Source organism: Notothenia rossii (genome assembly GCF_949606895.1).
Source record: "Notothenia rossii genome assembly, chromosome: 2".
In the NCBI taxonomy this organism is placed as follows: domain Eukaryota; kingdom Metazoa; phylum Chordata; class Actinopteri; order Perciformes; family Nototheniidae; genus Notothenia; species Notothenia rossii.
This window is the reverse complement of record NC_136904.1, coordinates 29799891-29826747: the sequence shown is the minus strand read 5'-3', so window position 1 is coordinate 29826747 and position 26857 is coordinate 29799891. Positions and strand designations below refer to the sequence as shown.

The window sequence follows — 26857 nt, the reverse complement described above, 5'->3', positions numbered from 1 at the left end:
ATATTTGAAAAACTAAGCTTATATTTGGTTTGTTATTTATAGTTTATAGTTACCTTTAAGATTTGTTGTAGGTATGACCAGGTTTGAACAGGTATGCCCAGGTTTGAACAGTGGTTCAATTTACCCCCTGACCTGGATCAACTTACCCCTACACTGGGAAGAAGTAATATTTTCACTGCCCTTGATCAAATATTAATTATTATCACTGCCATTGCTAGGAGACATCCTGAATTATAGGTGTGTGTTTTCATTTTTACAATGTGTAATTTCTCCTTGCTTAGAGGACAGCATAACAAAAAAATGGCTCAATTTACCCCACTCTCCCCACCCTAAATCTGCAAAGTAACTAAGTAAAGTCCAAGTATCTGAGTATCTCAAAACTGTACTACCAACTTGAGTAAGTGTACAGTTACTTTCGCCACTGAACACAATCACAACATGTAAGTTGTCTGCTGCTTACCAAATAATACAATAACTATAGTATAACTAACATGGACAGTCCTGCTTGATTAATTTAATAACTCAAATGTCTTTATTTTGTTGCCATTAATATCAGCCTAATATGCTGATGCAAAACCTTTGAGACAACAGAAAAATGTGGCGAGTCAGTGTGTCGCACATTGATGACGCGGTGCTAGCTGTGTGCTACGTTAGCTGCTTTGGCATCACATATTGTATCCACAGACTGTCTTCACAAGATAAGAAAGGTAAGAAGTCATGTTTTGTATGCACATATAACTGCTCTTTCGACTAGAGGTTAAACTATGATAGTTGTGCCACAACACAATGAGTTTGCAACCTAAACGAACCTGTATTAAAGTTAGTTAGCTGCAGCCTGGTCAGCTGTTAGAATGAAACAACAACGCACACACACAGATTAATTTACCCTGTATTGTTTTAAATGGGGTAACAACTTCACTTATTGATGCTACAAAAACGAGACACAATTAACGTTAAGGAGTGCTGTACAGTCTTTTGGTAAGCCATATTAAACATTATTTGAGTAGGCAAAATACTTCTCAAACTTAGTGAGTAATGTTTAGTAACACGAGTAACGTTTCTAAGTTATCTAAACATCAAACTGGCTTTGTCTTTCCCTTCAGGTAAATATATGCTATATGTCATCATTGAATTGTGTAAATTGATTTTATGAAACACTGCCAGTGTAACTAACGTTACAAGTAAGCATCAACGCCTGCATGTTTGCCCTATGTGACTTATTATTTTTAATAATACCTACAAATGAATTAACTTATTCTCTTTGTGGAACTTAATGGATTATATGATCTGATATGCGAGTTTCTTCTTAAACCCACAATTTGAAAAATAAGCCCATTAAGCCTGATTTTAAAATGAAATTACCCATTGTGTTGTAGTTCCAATTCACAGTTGCATAATTCAGTCTGTAGTAGTTGTGATTGTGTAGTTATTGTGGATGCCTAGTACATTTTTCTTTCAAAAGAAAATAGGTAATGTGTCAGTAAAAGGACAAGATAAACAAACACCAAAATAAAAACTCTTAAAATGATAAATTGTATCAAGTTTCTTGTTTGTTGAAGTGCATTTAGTAAATTGAATCTAATCAGCTAACAACTGATATAAATTGCAGGCTTTTTATTCTGACAAAGGACAACCTTGTGAAAACGAGAACAAAATAGTAATCTTTAATTGCATCAGAATGTGAATACTCTGCTCATGACTCAGTATTGCTCATCTAAGTCGGTGTGTGAACTTATAATTGAATTTGTAGCAGAAAAAGGATTTAAATATACAAAACATCTTCCACATGATTGTCATTAACAAGAAGTACAAACTGTTGAAAGCTGTGCTCCCTAAATGTGGTCTGTAAAGATATTTGTATATAATGGAACCAAATGCAAACTTTGCTGCATAATTGAGTTGTCTGCCAAATAACAAGTATTGTATCTCAAGTAATCAGGTTATTATTTTCTCAACTGTTAGTTCGGTCCGTAGGGTGTCAGTAAATAGTAAAAAGAAAATGTCCCAACCCAACAGAGACAATCCAAATGCTTAAAGGTGGGGTAGGTAAGTTTCAGAAACCGGCTCGAGTGCACTAAAATTTGAAAGTACACCTCCAAAAAGAATCCGTCCCTTCCTTCAGACTTCCTTACAGAGCACCTCCTCCGCGAGAGCAGGCTGCAGTAATGTAACATATCAGGCAAAGCTAAACACATCTAGGTTAGCAATACTACACAGCCAAAGCAACTCCGATATTGACTCTGGTTTGACTTCTCCTAGTTTCCACTTTCTTTTTGTTCTTAATTTGCTCCATTACATTTTTTCTTTTGCGACCAGTAGACGATGTTGAACCTAACTCTGCCATGGTGAAAGTGGCCGCCTGTTGCTGGCGATTGCACGCCCAATGACGGCACGAGATACATTTGTGCGTGCACGAGATGGAAGGCTGACAGACAGGGCGGCAATCCAATCCGTTTAGCGTTGTAGTTTTTACAGTACTACGGCTTCCACAGATAACATTTTTTAATGGATTTTTTGTCAAAGAACTTAAGATATTCATTGCTATCAGGATGTTAAGAGCATTCCATGGAATATAAAAAAAAATTATATCTCGAGCCGGTTTGTGAGACTTACCGACCCCACCTTTAGCATACTCAAAATCTTTCAGATGAAAGATTCTAAATTCATGAATAAAACAAACAAATACAATTAATTCAAATATGCTTAATATTGGTACATTTTATTTGTATTTATGAAATTCCTGCGTAATAATTGAATGAAAAACATAAATGATTTGTCTTTTGTCTTGTGACATACATTTTCCATTCCACGTCAAATTCCTATCATAACAGAATTCATTCATTTAAAATATATTTTGCATTATGTTCTTACCTTAGATGAGAGCACAACATGTAATATACCAAATACATAAATAACTTACAGACAAAAGGATATGTCACCTGATTTTGTGTTGTATTTGCATTATCCTCCTTTTTAATGCACAATTTCATCGTTGTACCTGTAATCACCATTTATTTTTTATAAATAACATTCTATGCTATTTTAAGTTTGTTTCTATATCTTTTACTGGTAACTATCTGATATACATTTTATGTGAGTATTTTAAGAGATTTCAACTGTCTACTTTGAAGCACTACACTTATATATATTAAGTAGGGCTGCTCGTTTATGGCAATAATTGATATCACGATTATTTTGGTCAATAATTGATATCACGATTATTCATTGACTTTGAAAACATCCATTTATTGAAGTTTAAAACAAATACAAATAATAATTTGAACAGTATCTTTTTAACTGTTGATTACCCTGAACGTATAATTCAACTGAAAAACCAATACAAAGATAAATGATACATTTATATTTAAATAAATAATATCAAAATAATAAATACCAATAAACAAGATCAACACATATTTTGGAGCGCACTTCAACAAGCTACTAAACATATATAAATATGATAAATTAAAAATAAATGAGACTAAAATAAATTAGATCAAATATGTCACAACCTAGCAAAGCAAAATAATTGTTTTTTTCGATGATGTTGTTTTCGTAATTGTGTCAGGCCAAAATCGTAATTGTGATTTACAATACGATTAATTGCACAGCCCTATTATAAAGCTCATTATTTTTTATTATTACTAGCTTTCAGACATCTAATAACAATTACAATAACTTTCCCTTCAACATTAAACAAGTCAGTGTTTACTATGGGCCAACAGATTCTAACTGTCATTAATTAGCTGTCAGCAGTTACTGAGCCGCGAGGGCCCCTTAAGGTGTTTCTTTGTACGGCAGTCTGCAGCTCAATCGGTTCGTTAAACAACCACAAATCGAATCAAATCTGCCACACCCAAAAAGAGAAACTGTATTAAGTAACAAACTATACCCGACTCGCACACCGCCAACTTTATACTTTATTGCAGAAGCATTGTAAGAAAAAGAAAAGTAACCCTTTTTTACCCTTGGACAGAAGCATCAACGAGTTGAGTGTTTTTTCATTTTGGCATCAACAATGTGTCTAACAATAAAAGGAATAACTACCTTACATGTCCTTATGAAAACTGATAAGAGTTCTTTGCATTTAGTGTCGGCAGGGCGAAATGCTAAAAGGCAATATACGTTTTTTAATTTTAAAAGTTTAATTTCACAACGAAAAACAAAATGAAAGACTCATAACTAAATAATTGTTTTTATTAATGTAATCATAACCGAGTTAATGCTTACTGAAAAACTGAATACTACAGACAAACATATTCACTTCATTTGTTTATTTTTGTTTGTATTAAGGCATTTTTAATCCTGTCTGCTTTATTTGTCACCCTAATCACACCATACATCATTAGCCTTTTCTTTGTAAATGTTACAATCAAATCCACAGTCAAGTCCCCATTTGCTTTTATCTTATTGGAAAAAAGCCATAGCTTAAAGGTTTTTCCTTTGAGTACTCTTGCATTTGAATAGAAATTCAAATCAATAGTGGCATCTCAGGTTTTTGAGCCTGCCTATCCTTCCTCCCATCAAAATAATCTGTGGCTTGTCCTCAACTGACGTGTAGGAGAAATCATTTCTCTTTTTGTTCTTGCCTCTATTATCTCATCTGCATCCTCCATGAAGTAATCGTGTTGTCACGTTTTTCTCACAGGAGATGTCGTCTTTGTGTGGCACCAGCAACAGTTGCCAAGATGCAGGTCAACAGCCAGCTGAGAAACAGGTAAGCACAACACATCAACACATCACATGATGTTATGTAACACAAATGAACTTAAATGACATAAGTCTGCCACAGTTAGACATTTTAACTCAGTTCCCAGTAGCAGTCATCATGTACGTTACGTTATCTACACATTCTGAGAAAACGAAAGACAGTTTAGCATCTATTCAGAAATGCAAATAACTGAGAATAAAGGCAAAGTAATAAACTTTGTAAACAGTAAAAAAATAAATAGGTATAAAATGTAGAATAGCTATTTAGGTAATAGCTATTAATACGCTACAATCTATCTAGTATTAATAGTATGGGCAGTAAAAACTGAGTTATATGCTAAGAAGTAGGTAGGCAAAACATACTTATATACAAAAGAGCTGGACAAAAGCATAATATATAGATATAGCTAGATAAGTTTGTGAATAGGTTTGTAAATGCATATAGAAAACAGGCAGTACAGTACAGTAGTGCAGCAGTAAAAAGCCTGCTGTAGCAGACAGAGCCAGTCGTAGTGCCAATGGAGGGGGGGGGGGGGGTTACTATTACCTTGATTGATTCAGAGTTCAGCAAGGTGGCAGCTGAGGGGAAGGAGAGTCCTGTAGCGCCTCCCAGACAGAGCAGGTGCCATCCTTTACCCTTACGCAGCCGCGGAAGACACTCTCAGTTGGTGCAGCTGTAGGACTTCACAAGAATCTGAGGAGACAGTCTCAAAAACATAGTGCATTAACACATTTCAATTATGGCTGCTTGTGTTTTATATGTGTTTTATGTCCCAGCAGAAACCAGCAATGTCTGTCCCTCAATATTTGTCTGACTTCCATTCCTTGTTTGAGTCACATAGTTTCAAGCCTGTTAGTAAGTGGTGTTAGTTAGGGACCATTGTAAGCTGTGGATTACCGTTTTTCTTGATTGCTAAAAGATGCTTATTTACTGAGACTGTGATCCACTCATCTTCATTATCACTTTCTGAGCACAGCTGAAGTACTCATGCTAATGTGTTTACCCTTTTTCACATATTTTTCATACCATTTTTCAAAACAATTAACAAACCTTTTAGGAAAACTTAACTCTCTGTAGGATTATCTGTGAACAAAAGGAATACAATCTATTCACTCCAGATACAATTGTTTTGCATAATGTAAGATGATGTAGCGTCTTTAACCTACCTGTGTGAAACTCCATGACAACTCCCAAATCAGCAATCACTCCTTCTACATCCTTTTGGCACATCATTTAAGCTGTGCCATAATGGATGCCCAATTTGTCTAATCTAGACCTGCACACATGAATACAGCTAAATGAAAGAAGAACACTTAATTTTTTTCTTTCTTCATTCCCTCTTTCAGCAGGGAATCTCATCAAGTGCAGAGTGCAGCTGGTTTTGTTATCTATGTCAAGTCATCTAGGAGAGAAGAATCAGTTCATGCTGTGATGCGCTTCTTTGCCTTTGTTGGCACATCACTATCTAGTTTAATAATTTGAGTGTTAGAGCATTTTGCAAACAAAGTGTGTCATTTTGGCCCGCGACTTTCAGTTTAGGGCTGTGTAAACTGTCCTGCACATCTGAAGGGACAATAGGGTGTTTAAGCATGTGGGGTGAGTCAAAACTTCTACTGTGTGTGCTCGTGGTATTTAAGGAACATGCCACCGACTTCAATGGTGGGGCTATTGATGTTTTTATATTTTTCGGACAATAGAGCTCTATGGCATAGACAAATGGTCTGACTCTGGCTGCAAAGGCAATGCTTTCTAGTTGGATCGATTGACTGTATTGTTTATTTGGATATTTTCACAAATGAAAAATGTTTCATAGGGCTGCACAATATTGAAAGAAACTGACATTGCAATATTTTTTTCCCCTGCGATATATATTGCGTTTTTTTTAACTATATTTAACCGGATGAAGGATTTTAGTCACGGACGTCTGGATCTTAACTGGTTGACTCATCATACCTTAAGTCAGTGGTTCTCAAACTTTTTCTGTCAGGCCTCCCCTTTGCAGAAAAAAAAAAGTCGGGCCCCCCCAACACAAATAGTCAGGCTCAATGGCGGTGCCAGAGATTTATTTTGGGGGTGCTGTGGGGTAGCTTGATGTTTCATAGAGGGTGCTCAAACATTTAGGGTTTCCCATTAATGTACCGGTCGCTACAGAGGAATGTTCTACTGCAACAATCCCCACGCAAATACACAGTGTACCCACGACTGTTACAATGAAGGCTCGATAATCAGCTCACAGCATATAGGTGTAAGCAGAGGTAAAGTACTGTTTTTATAGGTAGTGTGTGGACCTCACATAGGGGGGTCCGGGGGCTAGCTCCCCCGGGAAGATTTATTTTTAAATATTGAAGTTAAAAGCATCAATCTGCTGCACTTTGAGAGCAAAATGAAGAGATCTATGGATACTTCTCTCAACACCCATATGAAACAGAACTGTAAACCGATTTACTTTTTCTTTATGGATATTTTACAAATCACCCTTTTAAACGTTATTCTTGTTTTACTGTCATATAGTATTTCATACCTGTTTTTCATTTATTCTCTTATTTTTTTAGAACTATAATGATCATATAAACCTGCGCCTCGGAAATAATTGTTTACATTAATGGGACCAAAACATTTGAGACCCACTGAGATTACACTGAGAGAGTCCTTTAGCTCACTGAGTCTCTCAGTCTGACAGGAGAGGACTCTCCTCCACCTTGTTGTTGAAAAACATCCGTTAGCGTAGCTCGCTAGCACCAGAAGCTAACAACAACGATCTCCGGTACCGGTGCGCTCTCTCTCTCTCGCTCGCGCACACAAAATGGCTCGTTCCACACACACACAGAGCCGAGCTTTAATGAAACACAGAGACCCAGACGTAATAGTACTGTACTGAATCATATTATTTTCGAATCAATAATTTTTCAAATTATGATATTTTTATTTATTTATTTAAACATTTTTAATAACCATTTTTCCTCCTGGTCTCTCGCGCCCCCCCCCCCTGACATGCCTCTGTCCTGATGATGCATGTTGCTTACCCTCAAATAAGGGGGTTCATCTGTGAATGAAGAAGAGAAGAACCTTTTTGTATCCAAAAAAGTTCCAGATGGCAGATGTTGCTTTTCTTTTTGGAAGTAAATCTTAATTCTCGCTGGTATTTTCCTCCTGTGCCTCGCTCATTTTTTACCGGTGTTTTGATGGCCTGCATACTAGCGGGGCGGGGCCTGCTGTGATCTGATCTAGAATGATTGTGATTGGTGGTTTGCTGTGCATGCAGAGCCTGCATGTCACTCACTCAAGTACCCCTGACATGAGAGCCGCGAAAGTTTTCCTTTTGTAGCAAGCAGCAAAATAATCGTAACATGACGTTTTTTAGTTAATTTACCTACTTAATATCGCACGTACTAAAAAAAAAAATTGATAAAATCACACGTCCCTGCGATGTGAATATCGCTCATGCGCATATCGCGGTTATCGCCATGACACGATATATCGTTCAGCCCTAATGTTTCATCTATGACCGTACTGATAGAGCGCCAACATCAGTATCAGAAACACTCTGCTTTTAAAGTTGTTAAACTCCAGCAGGATATACCTAGTTGACAGCGTTGTGTCTGTTCCAGGAGAAGGAGCATCCTCGTCTTCTCATCCCGGAGTTGTGCCGACTCTTCTACCAGCTGGGATGGGTGACGGGGACGGGCGGCGGCATCAGCCTGAGACGAGGGTTGGTTTCTGGTTCAATTTCTTGCAGAACATCGTATAGGATCAGAAGATCACACACCTTCATTTAACCTGTTTGCATATTTTGACAATCATGCCAAAAACGGAATCTGTTTTAGTTGATGTTTTTTGTACATTTAAATGTTGACAAAGGTGCATCGCGGCTGATGTAAGGTCTGTTGCATCTGTTTTGACAATGTGTACAAATTCATTGTAAAGTACACGGTTTTGCCACAATGCAACAGAATTCAAACTGAAGGCTTTGACAGGTTATTACAAACATCTTTGAACTGTGTTGTTTTGGATGGAAGCTCCACATAAAGCAAAACCAGCTCATAGTTGTGGATTTGACATTTTTTTGTCAATTTGACAAACTCCATATGAAAACAAATTAAATTTAGTGACTGCTGCTCATGTGCCCTGGTATTTCACTTTGACCGGAACATATTGTAACTCTAAAAGGATTCACGAGAGAACTTTTTGTCATATTTGACTACTTATTAAGCCTTTTCAAGATTTTAAACAAATATTCTAATGAGAGTATTTTTATTTTCTCAGTGCATGTCTGAATTCTAAGTTTTGAAAGGTCTTTTTGTGTTCCTGTTGGACTCAGAAATGATTCAGAGCCTGAGGCGGCCTCTCAAAAAAAAATCAATACGCTTCTCCTTTTTCTGCTGTTTGTTGCTCACTAAAGAAAAGTACACAGTTTCTCTTCTTCTTTCTACGGGGAGACATAGGCTGTCAATATTTTTGCACAAATAGAATCATGAAACATTTTGAGCTGATGCTCAGTAGATTTTCTTAAAAACATCTTCTCATGTTTTATGATCCGATATGTATAGCGACACATTCTCTGACAATGACTCATTTTGTAATAAGGGATGACTCATCAGATAGTCACTGAAACATTATTGACATCGGAGCTAACCCTTGTCACCATAACATTCTCCTAAACACAAACAGTTCAGTTATTTGGGTGCAGCACAAGGCCATGATGGTCCATTGTGTTATGACAAACTAAAGTAATTTCAATATCTACTTTATTCTCCTGGCCTTCAGCTTGCTGTTTATATAAACCGTAATGTTTGTTGTATAACCCACAGAGAGCAGATCTACGTTGCACCATCAGGCGTCCAGAAAGAGAGAATACAGGTATAACCTCAGTGTGAAATAATGTCTTGCTAAGTACAAATATAAATAATAAGATTGATTCAGATACTTATGTTTTTGTAAAATACTTTTTTCTTTCTGTCACTCAGCCAGAAGACATGTTTGTGTGTGACATGGAAGAGAGGGACATCAGCTGTCCACCTGCCTGGAAGAATTTAAGGAAGAGCCAGTGCACACCGCTTTTTATGAATGCTTACATAATGAGAGGTGAGTCAATAATACATTAATACCATACATACCACTGTAACAGACTGTGATATCATTAATTAGTAACCTGAAAAACAACTTTTGTTTTTAATGGAGTTAATGATATACTCATTACGCTTAATTGAATAATAACTGGGTGTTGTGATTATGATCTGTTCAAACAAGTAGAGTATTTTGTCATAACAAACCCTGTAACAAATAGCTATGAAAATCCATAATAGACAGACATTTCCCTTCTGATCTTCTTTTTTCTTAACTAAGGATCAAAGCATGTAATGGTAAAGTATATAATCTGATATGTAGAAATATTGGTTCGGATACATTGCCAGGAAATAATGTTTTAAAAGCAGACAAGGTTCTACTCATATAATACAGTTGTTTAATAAAGGCATTGTTACAGGCCAACATTTGAATGAAAAACCTCTCCCCCTCTAAACTGGAACACCAGGTCAAAGTGCAGTTATCCTCCTTAGCCGATAATAAACCTCCAAAACTAGAAAAACAATTAAAACCCAAATAAATCTCAATCTCAAAGCGTAGTGCACATGGATGTGTGATCATCTCTGTGGGTGGTCTTTCTGTGTACAAATGGATATTTTAGAAAGACCTTCCCAGTAGGCAACACTCAGAATTCAAAAATCAGCTTTTCCTTTGCTAAAATACAGGGGCACAGGCAGTAATACACACCCACTCCAAGGCTGCTGTCATGGCAACACTGCTGTATCCCGGCAAAGAGTTCAGGATAACACACCAGGAGATGATCAAGGGGATTCGTAAGGGCACCTCAGGCACCAACTATCGGTATGTAATCAAGCAGAAGGATTAGTGTAGTCCAAAAAGTTTCGAAGCATCCTCATTTCTCAGTCAAGTGTGTTTGTTAAGTCTTCCTTGTGAAGGTGTCTTGGCAGTAGAAAACATAGCTGCAAACCTGTCAAAACAGTCAACGGTAAGGAGTGTAAAAAATACATGAAATATTAGTAGGATGCACAATGTCAGTAAGGTTAATGCAAGCATAAAGCTACGTATATACAGACTGCATCTTAGAATTGGTAAATGTAGATGGTAATTCAATATGTTCAATAACTGGTCTATGTCAATGCTATTGCACGTTAAGTACCATGTTGTCAGAAACTTTGATGAGATGTCATCCACGGAGAAACTGTAAAGAGGTACTTTTGAATAAACAGAGCTGAGCTTCTGGAGACCCCCCCTCTCTGACACCACTTCCAAATAATGAAGCTTCGGAGGGGCTCTGTAAGGAAGTGGCAAATTTTCTGCGGTTATGTATTTTCAAATTCTAGCGCACTCGAGCTGGTTTCTCCAAAATGACCTACCCCACCTTTAATATCTATCAGAATACCTTTATTAGTCCCACAAATGAGAAATGTATGTTGTTACAGCAGAAAAAGAGCCAAAGACAAATGAATGTTACGTAGAAACACCTGTGCCTTTACCGCCATCACAGGCTAATAATTATACCGTGAAAAGCGTCCAAATGTAAACATCAGAGTAATCAAAGGTGGCGAAGATACGCAGCAGTCCCGATTCCAACTAATTCAACAAGCAAGACCATTGAAGGTGGCACAGAGTAATTTGACACCAGCTGCCAGTTGGGTTATTTGCTGTACAGCCACCACGCCCAAAGCGATTTCCAACGGAACAGAAACTTTGTTTTTTGGAAAACTTGGCTAGATGACTCTTTTTCTGTGTCCTGATCAGACAGAGCAAACGACTCTGGCAGGAAAAAGGAGGAGGTGTGGCATATGATACACACATTAAAGGAGCTGACAGGATTACTATTTATTGGAGTTGTACCTCCAACGTTTAATGTGACTAATAAAATGGATTGATTGATAAACCAGTTTCAGTACAGAGCGGGATTTATTGTATCACTTTGATTTGATTGCCCCCAAATAAGAGTGGCTGTACGACAGACAGCGGTGTCAGTCTATGAGAACAGGTAGCCTCTATCTGACAGAACTGTGATGTAAAGTTATGGCCTGAGAAAGTTATCAGCCTGGGTGTAATTTGTCATTTTGTACCCTGCATATACACAGATATGATGACAGCCTGGTCGTGCCTATTGTTGAAAATACACCGGAGGAAAAAGACTTAAAGGAGCGGATGGCCAGGGCAATGGAGGAATACCCCGACTCATGTGCTGTCCTCGTCCGTCGACACGGCGTTTATGTCTGGGGCGAGTCGTGGGAAAAAGCCAAGACCATGTGAGCATTTCCCTCCCTGCACGATTAACTTATTTGGCCTGGTTTATGACTTAGAATATATAGTATTTGTTTCGAGGACAAGTGTAACAAAGAAAAAACTGATTTAAATTCTTTACACTGTATTTTTATCTTCCAACTCTAACAATACTGCTGCATTTTGCAGGTGTGAATGCTACGACTACCTGTTCGACATCGCCGTCCAGATGAAGCAGTGTGGACTGGACCCTTCTGCCCTCCCGACAGAAGAATGGGAATAATTTGACATTCACTGGCGCTTTTTAAAGAGACATTTGTTGAAGAAAGGTCAGTGAAGTTCAATCAGGAGAGTTTATTGTAATCATTTGCCTTTCACGCCAGCCTGCTTCAGATGTGATGGTAATGGCAGATCCAGGAGTGAAGGAGATTGAATGCCTGTGATCCAGAAGCACCCGGAGGTACGCTGAAAAGCACTATGGGACAACTCTTGAATGAGCAGCGGGCAAATAAAGGTCTTCAGGTTCAAATGATTTCCTATTCAAGTTTGGCTGCACTGTAATCATGGTCCTGGTGCATGTCAGGCCATAATATACAGTATTGTGCATCTCAATTGATCTATGATGTTGATTAAATGCCTTTGCTTTAATCTATAAAAACTGAAGGGATGTGGATTGTGAGCCTAAATTATTTTTCCTTTACCTTTTAAAAAAAAATCCATCCTTCCTTCTTCTGCATATTGAATCCGGGTCGCAGTCCAGACTTACTGCTCTCCCGAAAAACGTTTTCAAGCTTTAAACAATGTGAATAAATAAAATGTAAACCAACTTTCCATTTTGAAAAACGATTTATTTTGTCATGCTCTTATTTTAAATGCAATGCAAACACAAAAAACCCTGCTGTTTTGTTTAAGAAACAAATGCAATCTTAGTTTATGAATTCACAGTTTAGTTTCAAGCAAATAAAGTACAGCTTTTCATATGTCACACATTAAAAAACATTTTTTTGTGATCTGGTTAATCACTTCAGTAAAAATAGCACTGTTGTGTAACAGGGCTCTTGCTGTTTCCATGGACATGGTGGGCTCATCAGCCGAGTGCATTTGTTGCAGGACCTCACAATGCCTGTAGATCCGAACACAACATGCCCCCAGTCTGCATACGGTTTTCTCATGAAAGCCAGAGATGTTGTTCTGCTAACAAGCTCCCTCTGCTGACACCATCCATTGCTCCCACCACTGCACTTCCTCAAAACACTGTGCTGTGAAATATGCTGCAGGCTTATTTGAATAGAAAAAAAAGAAATATAGCAAAAACAAAAAAATAAAAATGTTCGCTGTGCTCACACTGCCCAGATTCTCCATGTTCTGGTTAATGAGGAATTCTTGTAAAACCTTTGGTGAAAAAAATAACACCAGCCTGTAAAATTAACATGACAACCTCACATTTAAAAATCCTCCTCCTTGAACAAATACAAGTGATATTTTAGTTGTTCTTTAATTGGTGTTTTTGTCTGAGGAATCAACTAACAAATGATTGTGTTTAAGCAATGTTAAAACCTCTCCTAAATTATTCAGCCCTCGCAGAGCTTGACCAACTGTTTGCATTCCAATATTCATGTCATTATGCATTTATATTAATATGTACTACACATCAGCTAGCAAAGTTAATCAATATGCGAGGTGCAGCCAAACAAGACAAAGAATAATCCTACTTAACCAAAAGTACAGATGGTTTATCAGCAGCATGTGTCAAGGAAAATACACTTGTAATGTGGAAAATGCCCAATTTCAGATAATAATATTCTGTTTAAAGTTGCATCAGTGAGATTGACTTTTAATATATTGAAGTGTAGCTAAATCACATTGTGTAGTTTAACCCTTGGGTTATGTTCACATTTTGCATTGTTCCTGTCAAATTGACCTGACATGATTGGGGTCTAAAATAAATACAGAAATTAATTATAACATAAAGTCCCTAATGTATATTATATGTATCTCAATATCTCGATTGTTTGCAAATACCAGATTTAAATGAATAGTAAGTCCTATGTGTGTGCCTGCCTGTCGTGTTAGCACAATGTGTCATTGTTAAGTAGCCAATAGCAGAGAGGTTGAAGTTGCCCCTGCCCCTGTTTGTTTTGATAAAGGGGCAGCATATCATACAGCCAGAGGGCAGGGTCTGTAAGCAGGTGCTGAGGTTATGAGCTGAGTCCATAGTGATTTATCTTGAGTTTCCCACCATCCTCTGCTCATAGAGATGCTGCAGGGCTGAGCACAGCTCCCCACAAAGCTATGCTCCAGGCTAATGACCCTCTGCAACTTGGCCTTTTTAGTCTCTGAGAGCCCCACCCCCACTTACCGAGCCATAACGAATAGGCAAGGTTGCTCTCTAATTTGCACATGTAAAAGCTGCAGAGTAATGGCGGCTACGTCCAGGTACCGTAACCTCTGTAGAAGATTGAGCCACGGCTGGCCCTTTTTTTTTTTTTACATGCTTTGTGTGTTTTAGCTGAAGGTCAGCCCATTATTGTTAGTGGTCAGAAATGGTACAATACTTGAATGTATTATAGTTTAATTAAAAAAATGTTATATCTTGGATTGTCAGCCACAATGATACACAGAATTTATTTTGGTAGGTAACAATAAATTCAATAACAGTAAAAAGGATAAACTATGTAGACTATACCCCAGTCTACTTTGAACCCCAGAAGATGGGACCTGACAAACCACATAAATATCACATAATAGTTCCAGACCAGTGCAAGTAACTCTGGAATTGTCCAAAATGTGTGATCGAACAAACAGTAAAAACGCTTTCAATTACAATATGATGATTAAGCAAAGCAAATTCACAAGCAAAATAATTATCTTCCTCCAAAACCATAGTGGTATCAACTTCTATTTCTGGCACGGAAATTAGCCACTCCTATTTATAGGGATTGTAGAATGTTTTTCTTCATATGTTTGCACCCTGTTTGCATTTCTGTTTGAACTGCTTCAAAATACTCTAACTCATGTTTGTCACAGACATTGAAATGGTAAACTGTATGTTGCCAGGATGGAGAAGAAGTCACATCACTGTTTTTGATCCTCTTCGTCTACAACAATACACACATTATCAGTCGCTGTGCAGGGCATCTCATTATAAGCATTGCAGAAAATGGTATTTTCCTCCTAGTTGGGGGCCTAGGGGGGAAAAAAGGACCGTTTGGTTCAGATTCTCGCAAATTCGCCAAATTTGGCACAGATGTTGTCCATACCGTACTTAATCATTTTAAGATGGGTGCCAAGATTGGCGCCCCATGGTACTGCCATATTGTGCAATCCAATATGGCTGCCACCCGAAAAAAACAAAAAGGCCTAGAATCATAAATGATACCACTTTTTAGGGGTTTTCTGGGCCGTAAAATCTGATTCTGGTGTTATTTAAATGATTTGAGGTCAAGATTACCCCTCAAGGTCAAGTTTACTCATCAAAGTTAGTATATAAAGGTAATATCGGGGTAAAATTCAGTATTTCTGGTGCAACATGCCAGATTCTACCCCCATTTTTTTTTCTCATTATAAGCTATACTTGTATGTATCAATGTTTTATTTCACAATTCAAAACAATCTGATTCTGGTTTCATCTCAATGATATGAGGTCAAGTTTACCCCTCTAAGTTAACATAAAGGTCATTTTGTGTCATAAAAAATAAAATGGTATCATTATTTATTGGAAATAATGTTTTGCCATTTAACCTATTTTCAAACTTGTTTGAGAGACAAGGCAGGAGTCAAACAGTAACAACATGTGCTGTGTTTGCTGAATCAGCCTGCCAGTTAAACCAGGTGAAGGTAACCTAATGAGGCTGTACTGGTGATTCATGGTCCACATACAAAAGACAGGTAAGTTGTAATGTTAGCAAAAGTGCATGCATTTTCTGATAGACAACATAATGAAATTAGTGTGCTGTTATAGTTTCATGGTGTGAATACTGTCAAAGAACATGTAGTTGATGTTTTCAAGCTAGCTAACATTAGCTATATTAGCTCTGACTAACATTAGCTAACAATTGCTCAGAGATTAGAAGCTAGCTAGCTCAGTGATTGTTGGTGAATGATATCTTGCTGAGCTAAGGTTAATCTGCCTGTACACTTGCCAGCTAATAAGATAACTAATGTCATTTTGAGAAATTTCATTATTAATTCATTATTTTGCCCAAATAAAGTCATCAATAAATTAGAACAATGATATGAAGTGAATTAAATGAAGTCCTGGGGATACTAATATTGCTATCATTTTTGCATGTGCACTCTGCTCTCTGGTCCCAACCAACGTTGATACCAAACCTATGTCCTTGTTTTTAGGTGCCTGCTATGTCACCTATAAGACGGGATGGCAAGTGAAAGTTCTTTGTGTCAACGAGCCTACATCATCATAATGGACTAGAACAAGAGTGTCAAGTCAAGCATGTCTTCTATCAAAATTATGAACTGGGAACTCTGTTGTCTTTGTCAAATGGTCAAACCTGGAGAAAGCTTGACAACTCCAAAGACAGAGGGACTTGTATCACTTGAGAGGGATCTAAAAGACTTCAATGATATCAATGCCAATGATCTTCCTTGTAACGTCACGATTAGTCAGTTGAATGATGGTTCAGGCATTGCAGCAACTCTTACATTGCATAAGGCTGTGTATCACAAAACGTGCAGGCTTTATTGTAGTAGTTCTCGGGTTAAACGGGCGAGAGAGAAGCAAGACAAAGAAGCTGCCCCCAGTGCAGAGACTGGCCCTAGTCCCAAAAAACTCAGATCATCTGGGAATTTTCAGCAACAAGGCAATGTCAAATATTGTATCATCTGTGAGGGCGTGGATCCAGCTAACCTCCACAGGGCAACATCTGATGATGTAGATAACAAGCTAAAGAGTTGGGCGAAGACCAACAAAAACTTTGCTTTACTTGGCAGACTAGTTGCCCCAGCTTCTGATGCACATGCGGCTGATTTCCATACTCACCATAACTGTTATGTAAGTTTAAGAAACACCGCTATCGCTACTGAGAAACGTGATTCGGTGCGGCCTGCACCTTCGCCCTTCAATACGATCATCTGCGCTCAGATAATAGCCCTGATCGAACATTCAGAGAACACTTTATTCAAGCTCTCAGAGCTACGCAATATGTATCGAAAGTTTACGAGTGATCAAGGTCATCAATGCCAAGATGAAAAAGTGCCACACTCAACCCGATTCAAGGATCACCTTCTCAAGTTTCTACCTGAATGGGTTGAGGTTTCCAAGGAAAATAAAGGCCGGAAGGATATTTATCTATCTCACAAGTTTAAGGTTGCTGATGAGCTTGCCAAGACATATAGCGCACAAATTGGTCAAGAAGATGCTCTTATTTTCATGCGGGCTGCCATGATGATGCACAACTTTATACAGAGTCAACTGCCTTTTGATGGCTCCTTTCCTGCTAACTGCCTCACAGCTCCAGTTAGTGAAGAGATGAGGAGTTTCTTCAATGTAGTGCTCCAGGGCCCATCAGCTCTTGAGAAGATTAGTGAAGACAGCAATCTGAATGCAAGGGAGAGAATTGCATGCAACATCTCACAACTGCTTATCTACAATACTAGTAAGGGTACGGATACAATACGCCACAACAAGGAGCGAGAAACCCCCTTCCCCCTGTATCGTGGCCTCAGGCTGCATGGACATGGACGGAACAAAAAACAGATTGATATTGAACATGCTCAAGGCATGTCAGTATCATACAAACGGGTCATGCAAGTTAAGCGAGGTATTGCTCAAGCGGTGTGTGCTCGCCATGTCTTAGATGGAGTGGTACTACCAACCAACAGCCGTCTCAATGTCTTCACCACCCATGATGTGGATAATTTAGACAGCAAGGCTCAGGGCAACTTCTCACTTGATGAGTTCCACGGATATGCCCTTAGCGTGACCAACCATCTCTCGCATGAGAACCTAGGTGTGAAGCGGGATCCAATTAAGCTTGACCCCTCTGACACGTCGACTCCAAAGCTACCAGACTCTTACGTGATCCAGCCCCCAGTCCAACTTACTCAAACAGATGTCTTTGCACCAAAATATGGCAACAGCAAAGTCAGACCACCGCTTGATGTGCAAGGTGCCACGGTCAAGGATGAGGTATGGATGGCACACGTTAACAGTGTGCTGAAGCAAGGCACGTTAGCAGAGGGTGACATCATCACTTGGTCGGGATACAACTCTATGCTAGCCAGCGAGCAATCAGTGAAGCCCCCAGCTGAGATCGGCATCTACCCCCTATTCCCAGACAAGGCCGCATCCGCATCTTCAATGAAGCACGCGATGGAGCTGACGATGCAAGGCACAGAGTTCCTCAACCCAGGCCAGACTAGCGTACTCGGTGCAGATCAGCCACTATTTGCTATCATCAAACTGCTCCAATGGCAATACCCCAACACTTTGGGAGAAGACAAGTTGGTTGCCATGATGGGTGCGCTGCATATTGAAGACAAGATGCACCTAATGATTGGGAAGCTGCTGCTCGACTCCGGGTGGGCCACCATCCTCGCTAAGGCTGAGGTCCTGACATCCGGTCGCGCACAATCTGCGCTCAATGAGCATCACATCAAACGCACAAGGTATGCCCATCAAGTTTCTCTCATGTCACTTTATGAGCTCAAACAGACCGCCTACGCAGAGTATTGTGAGAGTATAATGGGCCCACCTGAGTCATTTGATATGTGGGATCAACGTTCACAAACTGTTCCCCAGTTCAAGTTCTGGTCAACCATAATGAAGCTGGAGCTTCTGATGTGTCGCTTTGTGCGGTCCCTGCGGGAAGGGGACTTTCCACTATATGTGCAAGCATGTGACGAACTTTGCGGCTGGTTTCACGCCCTGGACCACACAAACTACGCACGTTGGATGCCAGTCCATGTCCGTGACATGGTTCAGATAGCTGATAAACACCCTCAAGTACATGCTGAATTCATGAAAGGCAACTTTGTTGTGCAGAAATCAGCTAGAAAGTTCAGCCTCATGGCCAAGGACCAAGCACATGAGCAGTCCAACAAAAGCCTCCAGGCGCATGGCGGAGCCGTTGGACTCTATGAGAATCCTGAAGCCCTTACATTGTTTATGCTGGCTGGACCTGATTGCACACGGATAGTTGAGGAGTTTGAGGCCATCAATGACCCACCAACGTCATCCACTGCTCATCATGAGGAAGGACATAACTTGCAAGTAAAGTTTCGCAAGGATGTACTCTCGTTCATCGATGTGGTACAGCAGCTAGGCAACCCCTTCCTTGCTACAAGCCAGGAGCTTATTGCACTCGATACACAGAATGTCATGGAGCCGGCAGTTGTTGCTTCTTTATCTCAAATCCATGAAGCCGGCCAGACCCTTCATGCAGCATATGTCAAGGAAAGATTGGAAATGGCTTCAGTACCAGTATCTCATACCGTCAAGCAGAAAAACATGCTAACATTCGCCAACCGAACTGGCCCCAAGAAAAAAGGTACAAAGGACGGTGGCATACAGAAGCAGAACATGGTTTTAATCACACAACTGTTCCTTTCACTCCAGTCACGTCCCAATGCTGACATGACAGACTTCTTTCAATTCGAAAATCAGAGAGAGCCACCGAGCCTGGCGGACAGAGGGTCTCTGCGATCTGGGACAAAGTCTGACATTCTTCAATGCCTCAATGCTAGCACAGGTCGTGCAGCTTCTGCCAAACAATCTACCGTTGTGGTGTTGGATATGGCAGCAGTCATCCACATGGTGCGCCCCACAACAGCAAAGACATTCAGCGAGTATGTCTTGCTCAACATTACACCATTTCTGGAGGCCCAAATGACAACTAGTACCCACCGCATTGATGCTGTATGGGATAACTACCCAGAGGAAAATAACCTAAAATATCTTACACAGAAACGGCGTGGGAATGGTTCACGGACAAAAGTCGGTGATGGTAGCACTCCAATCCCTAAGCATGAATGGAGTGGCTTCCTAAAAAACGAGGACAACAAAAAGGAGCTCTTCTCATTCATCAGCACACAGATCTCAAAGAATGACATGCGTGGAAAGCTCCTTCTGACTACCCACTTTGAGACTGTGCTCTCCAACATGCCTTGTGATGTCACAAAACTACAGAAGTGCAACCATTCTGAGGCAGACACCAGGATCCTCCTGCATCTGGCACATGCAGCAGAGCAGGGTCATACAACAGCCTTTGTTCGCACCGTAGACAGCGATGTTGTCATTTTGGCAATCCGGTTTTTCGAGACCCTTGGCCTAACGGAGCTCTGGGTGGGTTTCGGTACTGGTCGAAAATATCGTGACATACCAGTCCATACCATCTACTCTGATCTCGGTCCATCAAAGTCATTGGCACTACCCCTCTTCCACAGCTTAACAGGGTGTGACACAACTTCCCAGTTTCTTGGATGTGGCAAGAAGACAGCTTGGGCAGCCTGGAGAAGCATACCAGACCTCACCAACACACTAGTTGCTCTCACAAACACCCCTGACCTCTTCAGTCTTGAGTCTGTGCATATGCAGAACATTGAACGATTTGTCGTGCTCATGTACAGCAAGGGGTGTGGTGCAGCTGGTGTCAATGAGGCCAGACATTGCCTCTTCACCACTGGAAGTAGATCCCTGGAAAACCTCCCACCTACCCAAGCTGCACTGTTCCAGCATGTCAAGCGAGCGCTACTGCAGGCAAGTTTCTACTGGAATCAGGCAACCTCGGTCCAGCAGGAAATTCCTGACTTCAGTGAGTGGGGCTGGCACAAAGATGGCACTGGCACATGGCAACCACTGTGGACCACTCTTAGTGATGCATCAGCAGCATGTGACCTTCTTGTGCGCTGTGGCTGCCTCAAGGGATGCATGGGAAAGTGCAAATGCCACTGTATCGGTGTCCGATGCACAATCCTCTGCAAATGCGAAGGTGGGTGCCTTAATAATGAAGATGACAGCCAGTAACTCCACACCTTGCAAGGGATGGAGACACAAAGAATGTGAAAGACAACATTGTGATCTAACTTTTTGATTTTAGCAAGTTTTACGGAGTAACTATTTTGATTACATTGTCCCCTACTGTTGTTTACTGTTGTTGAAGTTGGACTTGTATTAGTTTGTTGTTTATAATAAACAATCTACTGTTTTGAGTTGTGAAACATTGATATATATACAACTACAACTTATAATGGAAAAAAATAACTTTTTGGGGGTAGCATCTGGCATGGCGCACCAGAAATACCGGATTTTACCCCAATATTACCTTTATGTACTAACTTTGATGAGTAAACTTGACCTTGAGGGGTAATCTTGACCTCAAATCATTAAAATAACACCAGAATCAGATTCTACGACCCAGAAACCCCCTAAAAAGTGGTATTATTTATGATTCTATGACTTTCCGTTTTTTTCGGGTGGCAGCCATATTGGATTGCGCAATATGGCAGTACCATGGGGCGCCAATCTTGGCACCCATCTTAAAATGATTAAGTACGGTGTGGACAACATCTGTACCAAATTTGGCGAATTTGCGAGAATCTGAACCAAAAAATCCCCTAGGCCCCCGACTATCCAGCCTTTTCAATCAATTGAGCACTGTTCAAGTGCTGTAGTGGCGCCTCTCAACCCATAAATTATGTTCAAGCTGTATTAACGTGTTTGGCACCAATGTCTCAGGAGAAAAGGAACACTCATTGCTGCACCATATTTTGTATGATATTGATTAAAGAGTAAATGTGTTTATGATTTTTAGCTTCAGTAAAAGCCTTGTGACAGGCCAAATGGTGATACAAATTTATATTATTGATGCTCAGACACAAGTACTCCTAGCCTATGTGTGTCAGCCACTCAGGCAGCAGTCTCATATCCACTTAAAGGCCACTAATGTATCTGAGGGTCAACTTTTAAAAGATCACTTTAGCATTTTTTTTTACCACTACTTTCTGACATGCCTATTTTTTGCCATTTATATTTCATAGGCATGTTTGACAAGACAGTGACAAAATATGGGAAGAGAATAGCCAGCATGGTAAAATTGTGCATTTGAAAGCAAAACAAAGCAGTTGCATATTAATGTTCCTTAGCCCATTGAGTTATCAACATTTATGAAGTCCTTTTTCACTTGTCAATTTGTTTTCCCACTATGACTGGGCACTGTATACTACGGTATAAGTAAACAATATTGCATTTCCCACAATTAGGAGTATGAAAAAAACCACAACGCATTATGGATTTTCATTTGTGAGCCGTGTTGTTATGGGTGAGTAAGGGGGAAGCAACCACATCTGTGGGATTGACCAACACACGCCAATCAAGCCTACACACTTTCTAAAATAATACTTAATAAATGGCTTGATCTAATCAAATACAAACATTCAATCCTCCAATCAAATGCCTTGTTACAATGGGTAAATGATTAATCATTTGAAATTCGCCAATCTGCTTTTGTACCACGCACATGCAAAACCCATCATTTAAACTTTCACCTTGTCTTTTTGGTGCCAATTTTAAATTCAATTTGAATGCAGCTTTATGCCCTTAAAATGCAATTAATTGGCCAAATACATAATCATGTTATTAATGTTAATTAATGTAGTTTCAATAGGGTCCTCCAGAGGTTGTCAGTGATCTGATTCTAAAAGGGACCTGGATAAAGAGCTATGGCTGCTTCAGGTTGGAGGTGAAACTTTAGCATCTCTATCATGTGTAATGCTTCATAATCTCACTTAGATAGCCGGCTAAAGAAGCTCAGCAACCATATAAAGTGTCTGTAGCTGATGTGTGTTGTAGCTTTACAAACAGAAGGGTTCTAGCCACGGTCTTTGCTACTGCATGTTTTTAGTTACAGTTTAACAAAAACAAATTGTCTACTTTTGCTTATTCCCTCTGCATGCAGTCATGGTTTGATGTTTGCCAAATTCCAATGTGTATCGGCCTCCTCAGCAAACTTATCAGACCGGCAGCAGCACTTTGCTCTGGGCCCTCTTCTTCCCTTAATCCTTTCACCCAGGCCGCACTTTGTTTTCTTGCCTGCTCCGACTTTGCTGATAGAGATGATAAAAAACGTCAATCCACTTCTTTAGAAACCCCTGTTTGCAACCCATAAAAGAAATATTTCTGTCTAAACCGTCGATATATGCTGTTTCTAGTCAGCGGTCAAAAGCAACTCGAAGTGCCTATGCTGGTCTTTTTGAAACTGCATGAATATCACATCATAGTTCCTGAAGAACACTTTAAAGGGGAACATTTTACTCCTGAAGTTGAATGTTGATAAGTCTGTGCTTTTTGATGTATAATTCGTGTTCAGAACCAAGAGCTAATACAGTCTTCTGTTTTTATTTATGTGGAATTGTGGACTCTACAGTAGTAAGTGTGCAAAAATGTAATTGTAAACCATCTGGTAATCAAGATATGCTCTTTTGACACAATTGTTGTACTGACAAACCAGCCTAAAGCACTACCACTAGAGCTAAATCACAAGCAGGGCTAATAAATGAATAAATATAGTAAATTCAATACATGCATAATCCAGTAAACTCATTACAATATGGTGCATATTCCTGCAGACTGATCTGCTCTGGGGTTAAAACCACAATGACTGATTGTTCTTCTCAAAGTCATAATTAAGTTAAACTTCTGAGCACGAGTGTCACACAAGGACTTGTGTTATTGGTCATGTCTATGTGTTTGTGTACATTAAATGACAGATGATGTGTGAGCAATAACCTAACATTAACAATTTATGATCATACTCATCTATAATGTGCTTCTAGAGAGCAGTGCCTGCTTCGACTTCTATCAGCATCATTAGTTAGTGTCGTTTCTTTGCAGTCTTAGATCCTGAATGAAATGCATTGCCTGTTCTGAAGTCTGCAGTCTCAACATAATTCATGACTGTAGGTCGTCCAGGGCCTGGTTTTCACTTGGAAATTAGGATTTAGAGGAATTATTATCAATCAATGATAAGTCTGGCTCATAATTTGTGCCACAAACCCTCTCTCTCCTTACCTCTCCAGTATGCTCACTGTCTTCAGGTTTAATCTTAAATAAAGTAGAGCAATCATGTGTGTAATTCAAATAAAAGGCAGATATATGTACACATACATTTGCACATAAAAGGTAACATTAATTCAGAATTTGTATTGATGATGTTTTTCTGCCCAATCCATTCGTTTGAGGATCTGTTCAGATCCCTGGGGGGGGGGGGGGTAAGGCCTCTGAGTCAAGGCTGCGTTCTCAAAGCCAAAGTTATAATGAACCCCACCTGTTTGAAGTCAAACATGCGGGCATCTCCTCAAAGACCGCTTAAGTCAAAAATGAAATGCTAGTGTATGAATGCAGTCAACGTTAATAAAGAATTCATGAATACGTAGGTGTTTCTCATTGATCAACATCAGAGTTAATGGATATTTATTCTTGCCCTCAAAGTATACAGTCACCCTTTTATGCTACATTATAGACAGGTATATCACATTCAGTTGCACTGTACAACTGATAATAGAATAGGCATTAAAACCCTTAGAAAAATATGGCTGTTCATATTTGTATTTTATGCCTCTTGTCTGACATGTTCACATGCGTTAATGTTCAAAAAGATGATGTCCCGCCCCTTAGCGTACGTACATCACGTACAATGTGTTTTATTGTGATGTCACTATGTTTAGGCAGGGGTGGGGAGTGTTGGAGAGAAACTTTGGGATTTCAGCCTTTGCAGACCATTTAGATGCAAAAAAACTCTATAACACACTACAGGAAAGAGAAAACCCCAAAACAGAGTAGGGCCCCTTTAAGCCGATACAATATACCAATGAGTGTTGCTTTACAGCATTTAATAAAATATCACAGTGTGCTTTACACTCTGCATGCATGATTTCTCAAAGCCTATTATTCTAGATTTCATGGCAGATTGCCATGAAAATCAACATTTATGACTCCTATTTTGGGTTTAATGACACATGCCCTTTCCTCTATATTAAACAAAGTGAACTATTGGCAAGCTCACTTTTTTACATTAAAAAAAAGAAAGTAGAATACTCAACAAAAGTCAAATAATTGCACAAATAACTCTCATTGAATGTTCTCTTACAACCAAACCTCAACATGACATATACTATTAATCTCACAAAGAGTTTTTTATTTCTTTCTTGTTTAAATGCAGCAAAAAAAATGTTTTATTAACAGCAATCATTACCAGTCACATTACAGGGACTTATTTCAGTTTTTAGATGCAGCTACATTAAAGTCGGTGTTAAATTAGCTGGTGTTAAATGTAAGTATGACTGTAAATCACTATATCAAACGCCCCTATGAGCAAAGTTGTTATGTTGAATTGTCCTTGAAAGCGTTGAGGCACAGAAATATGTCTAACCAATCAATCTAATCTAACCTGACAAAGATTAAATGGATAATTATGATCCTAAATTCATGTAATGCATCCTCTCACATCCTTCAAATCGTATACAAGTGTCGTCAGGTCTACAGTCGCAAAGGTGCTTTTATGCCTATAAGTAGCCCTAATTATATTTTACCTATTATTTATTGAAAAAATATGAAACATATATTTTATTAGTGCAGTGGAGGAGCTATATGATAAGCATATAAACCTTAATCCTCAAACACTAGATGCTGCAAATGGATCCTTATATTTTATGTTTTGATAATATAATATAAACGTCATATTCTCAACCGAGGTTATTTAATTTACTCTGAAGAATAAATCAGAGAGATCAAAGACATGGACCGACCATTAAATAACAAAAATGATTGAGCACAGCAATAACACTACAATAACATATGTAGCCCAATATAAAACTGCTCATGTCTTCAAAATGAGTGAAGATAGGACCCTTCTTCAATCTTCACATAGCATTTTTAAATCTAGGCTCTCATCAACGATGCTAATTAGGTACGAAAATGAAAAAAATTGCGAAAATCAAAAATGCTTGTTAAAAAGATACATGTAACATAAATAAAATATAAATTGCATATTTTATTATTGGGACTGTTATTTATTTACTGTAGAAGTGTGGTATGTATGTAACCATTGCAAACCACAATTACTATGTTTTAACTGCATACTTCAAACTAAAGCACACTTTGTATTATTTTCTGCATTCACATCTGAAACCACATGGGAAATTGAAGTCTCACTTATGTGCTAATAAGCACGCTGGATAAATACACATAGCAAAGCACAGTAAAGGAGGCCATTATGCATCATCCAACCACTTCTTGTCGGCTCTTATCAAAGTTTCTATTTTAAACGTTGGGTCTTTTTTAACCTTTTTTTATAAAAATATTTGCTGTTTGTGTTTATTAGTTGGTATTGGTTTGGGAAATAAAAAATCTCAAGACTGCAATATAGGCAACATATGCCTTAACATAACATAAGCTTCAGCACATCTATGGTCAAGTGACGGTTACGTAGGTGCAGATGTGTGTTACAGTATGTTCTTACTGTGTAATGAAATGATGCGGTTTCCAGTGTACTTGGGGTTTGCAAGTAACACAATCATAACGTTGACATTATCCATTGTCCTTGTTTAAGGTAAAAACAACAACAGAAAAGCTGTCAAATATTTTAGAGTTAGCTGAGTTTTAGGCAAACAAAACACTGTTGCTAAATTGCACAACAAGCAGACACTTGGTAACATAATCAGTCAGTTGGACGCATGTCCCTTGCCCTTTGATGAATAGAAGTGCATTTTTCATTTCAGCCTAAATTCAATCGTTTTTTAACCAGGATAAATGGTTCCCAGGTAAAATAAATATAATAGGTTTTTCTGGACTTGCGTGCAAGCCACGATGACATCAATGGATGGATGTGTAATATTATACATGTTCCTAGT

General features: G+C 39.0%; 1 protein-coding gene across 2 annotated transcripts; it reads left to right on the top strand.

Annotated features, from left to right (window-relative positions):
• Positions 1–565: 565 nt before the first annotated feature.
• apip (APAF1 interacting protein) lies at positions 566–12823 on the top strand. Of its 2 annotated transcripts, XM_079664170.1 has the most exons (8): positions 567–707; positions 4649–4717; positions 8320–8420; positions 9520–9568; positions 9676–9793; positions 10459–10594; positions 11851–12018; positions 12182–12823. In XM_079664170.1, exons 2-8 carry the CDS (start codon positions 4652–4654, stop codon positions 12273–12275), a joined length of 732 nt encoding a protein of 243 aa, XP_079520296.1. In that variant the 5' UTR covers positions 567–707; positions 4649–4651; the 3' UTR covers positions 12276–12823. The 2 variants fall into 2 exon arrangements, with proteins under 2 accessions (XP_079520297.1, XP_079520296.1); XM_079664171.1 differs by lacking the exon at positions 8320–8420 and having other exon boundaries at positions 566–707.
• The last annotated feature ends 14034 nt before the right edge of the window (positions 12824–26857 follow it).

Excerpts from the sequence above, each read along its gene's own strand:
- apip (XM_079664170.1), top strand. The coding sequence starts at position 4,652 with ATGTCGTCTTTGTGTGGCACCAGCAACAGTTGCCAAGATGCAGGTCAA. Across the intron at positions 9,569-9,675 it reads TCCAGAAAGAGAGAATACAG|CCAGAAGACATGTTTGTGTG; the intron begins GTATAACCTCAG and ends TCTGTCACTCAG. Across the intron at positions 12,019-12,181 it reads TGGGAAAAAGCCAAGACCAT|GTGTGAATGCTACGACTACC; the intron begins GTGAGCATTTCC and ends TGCATTTTGCAG.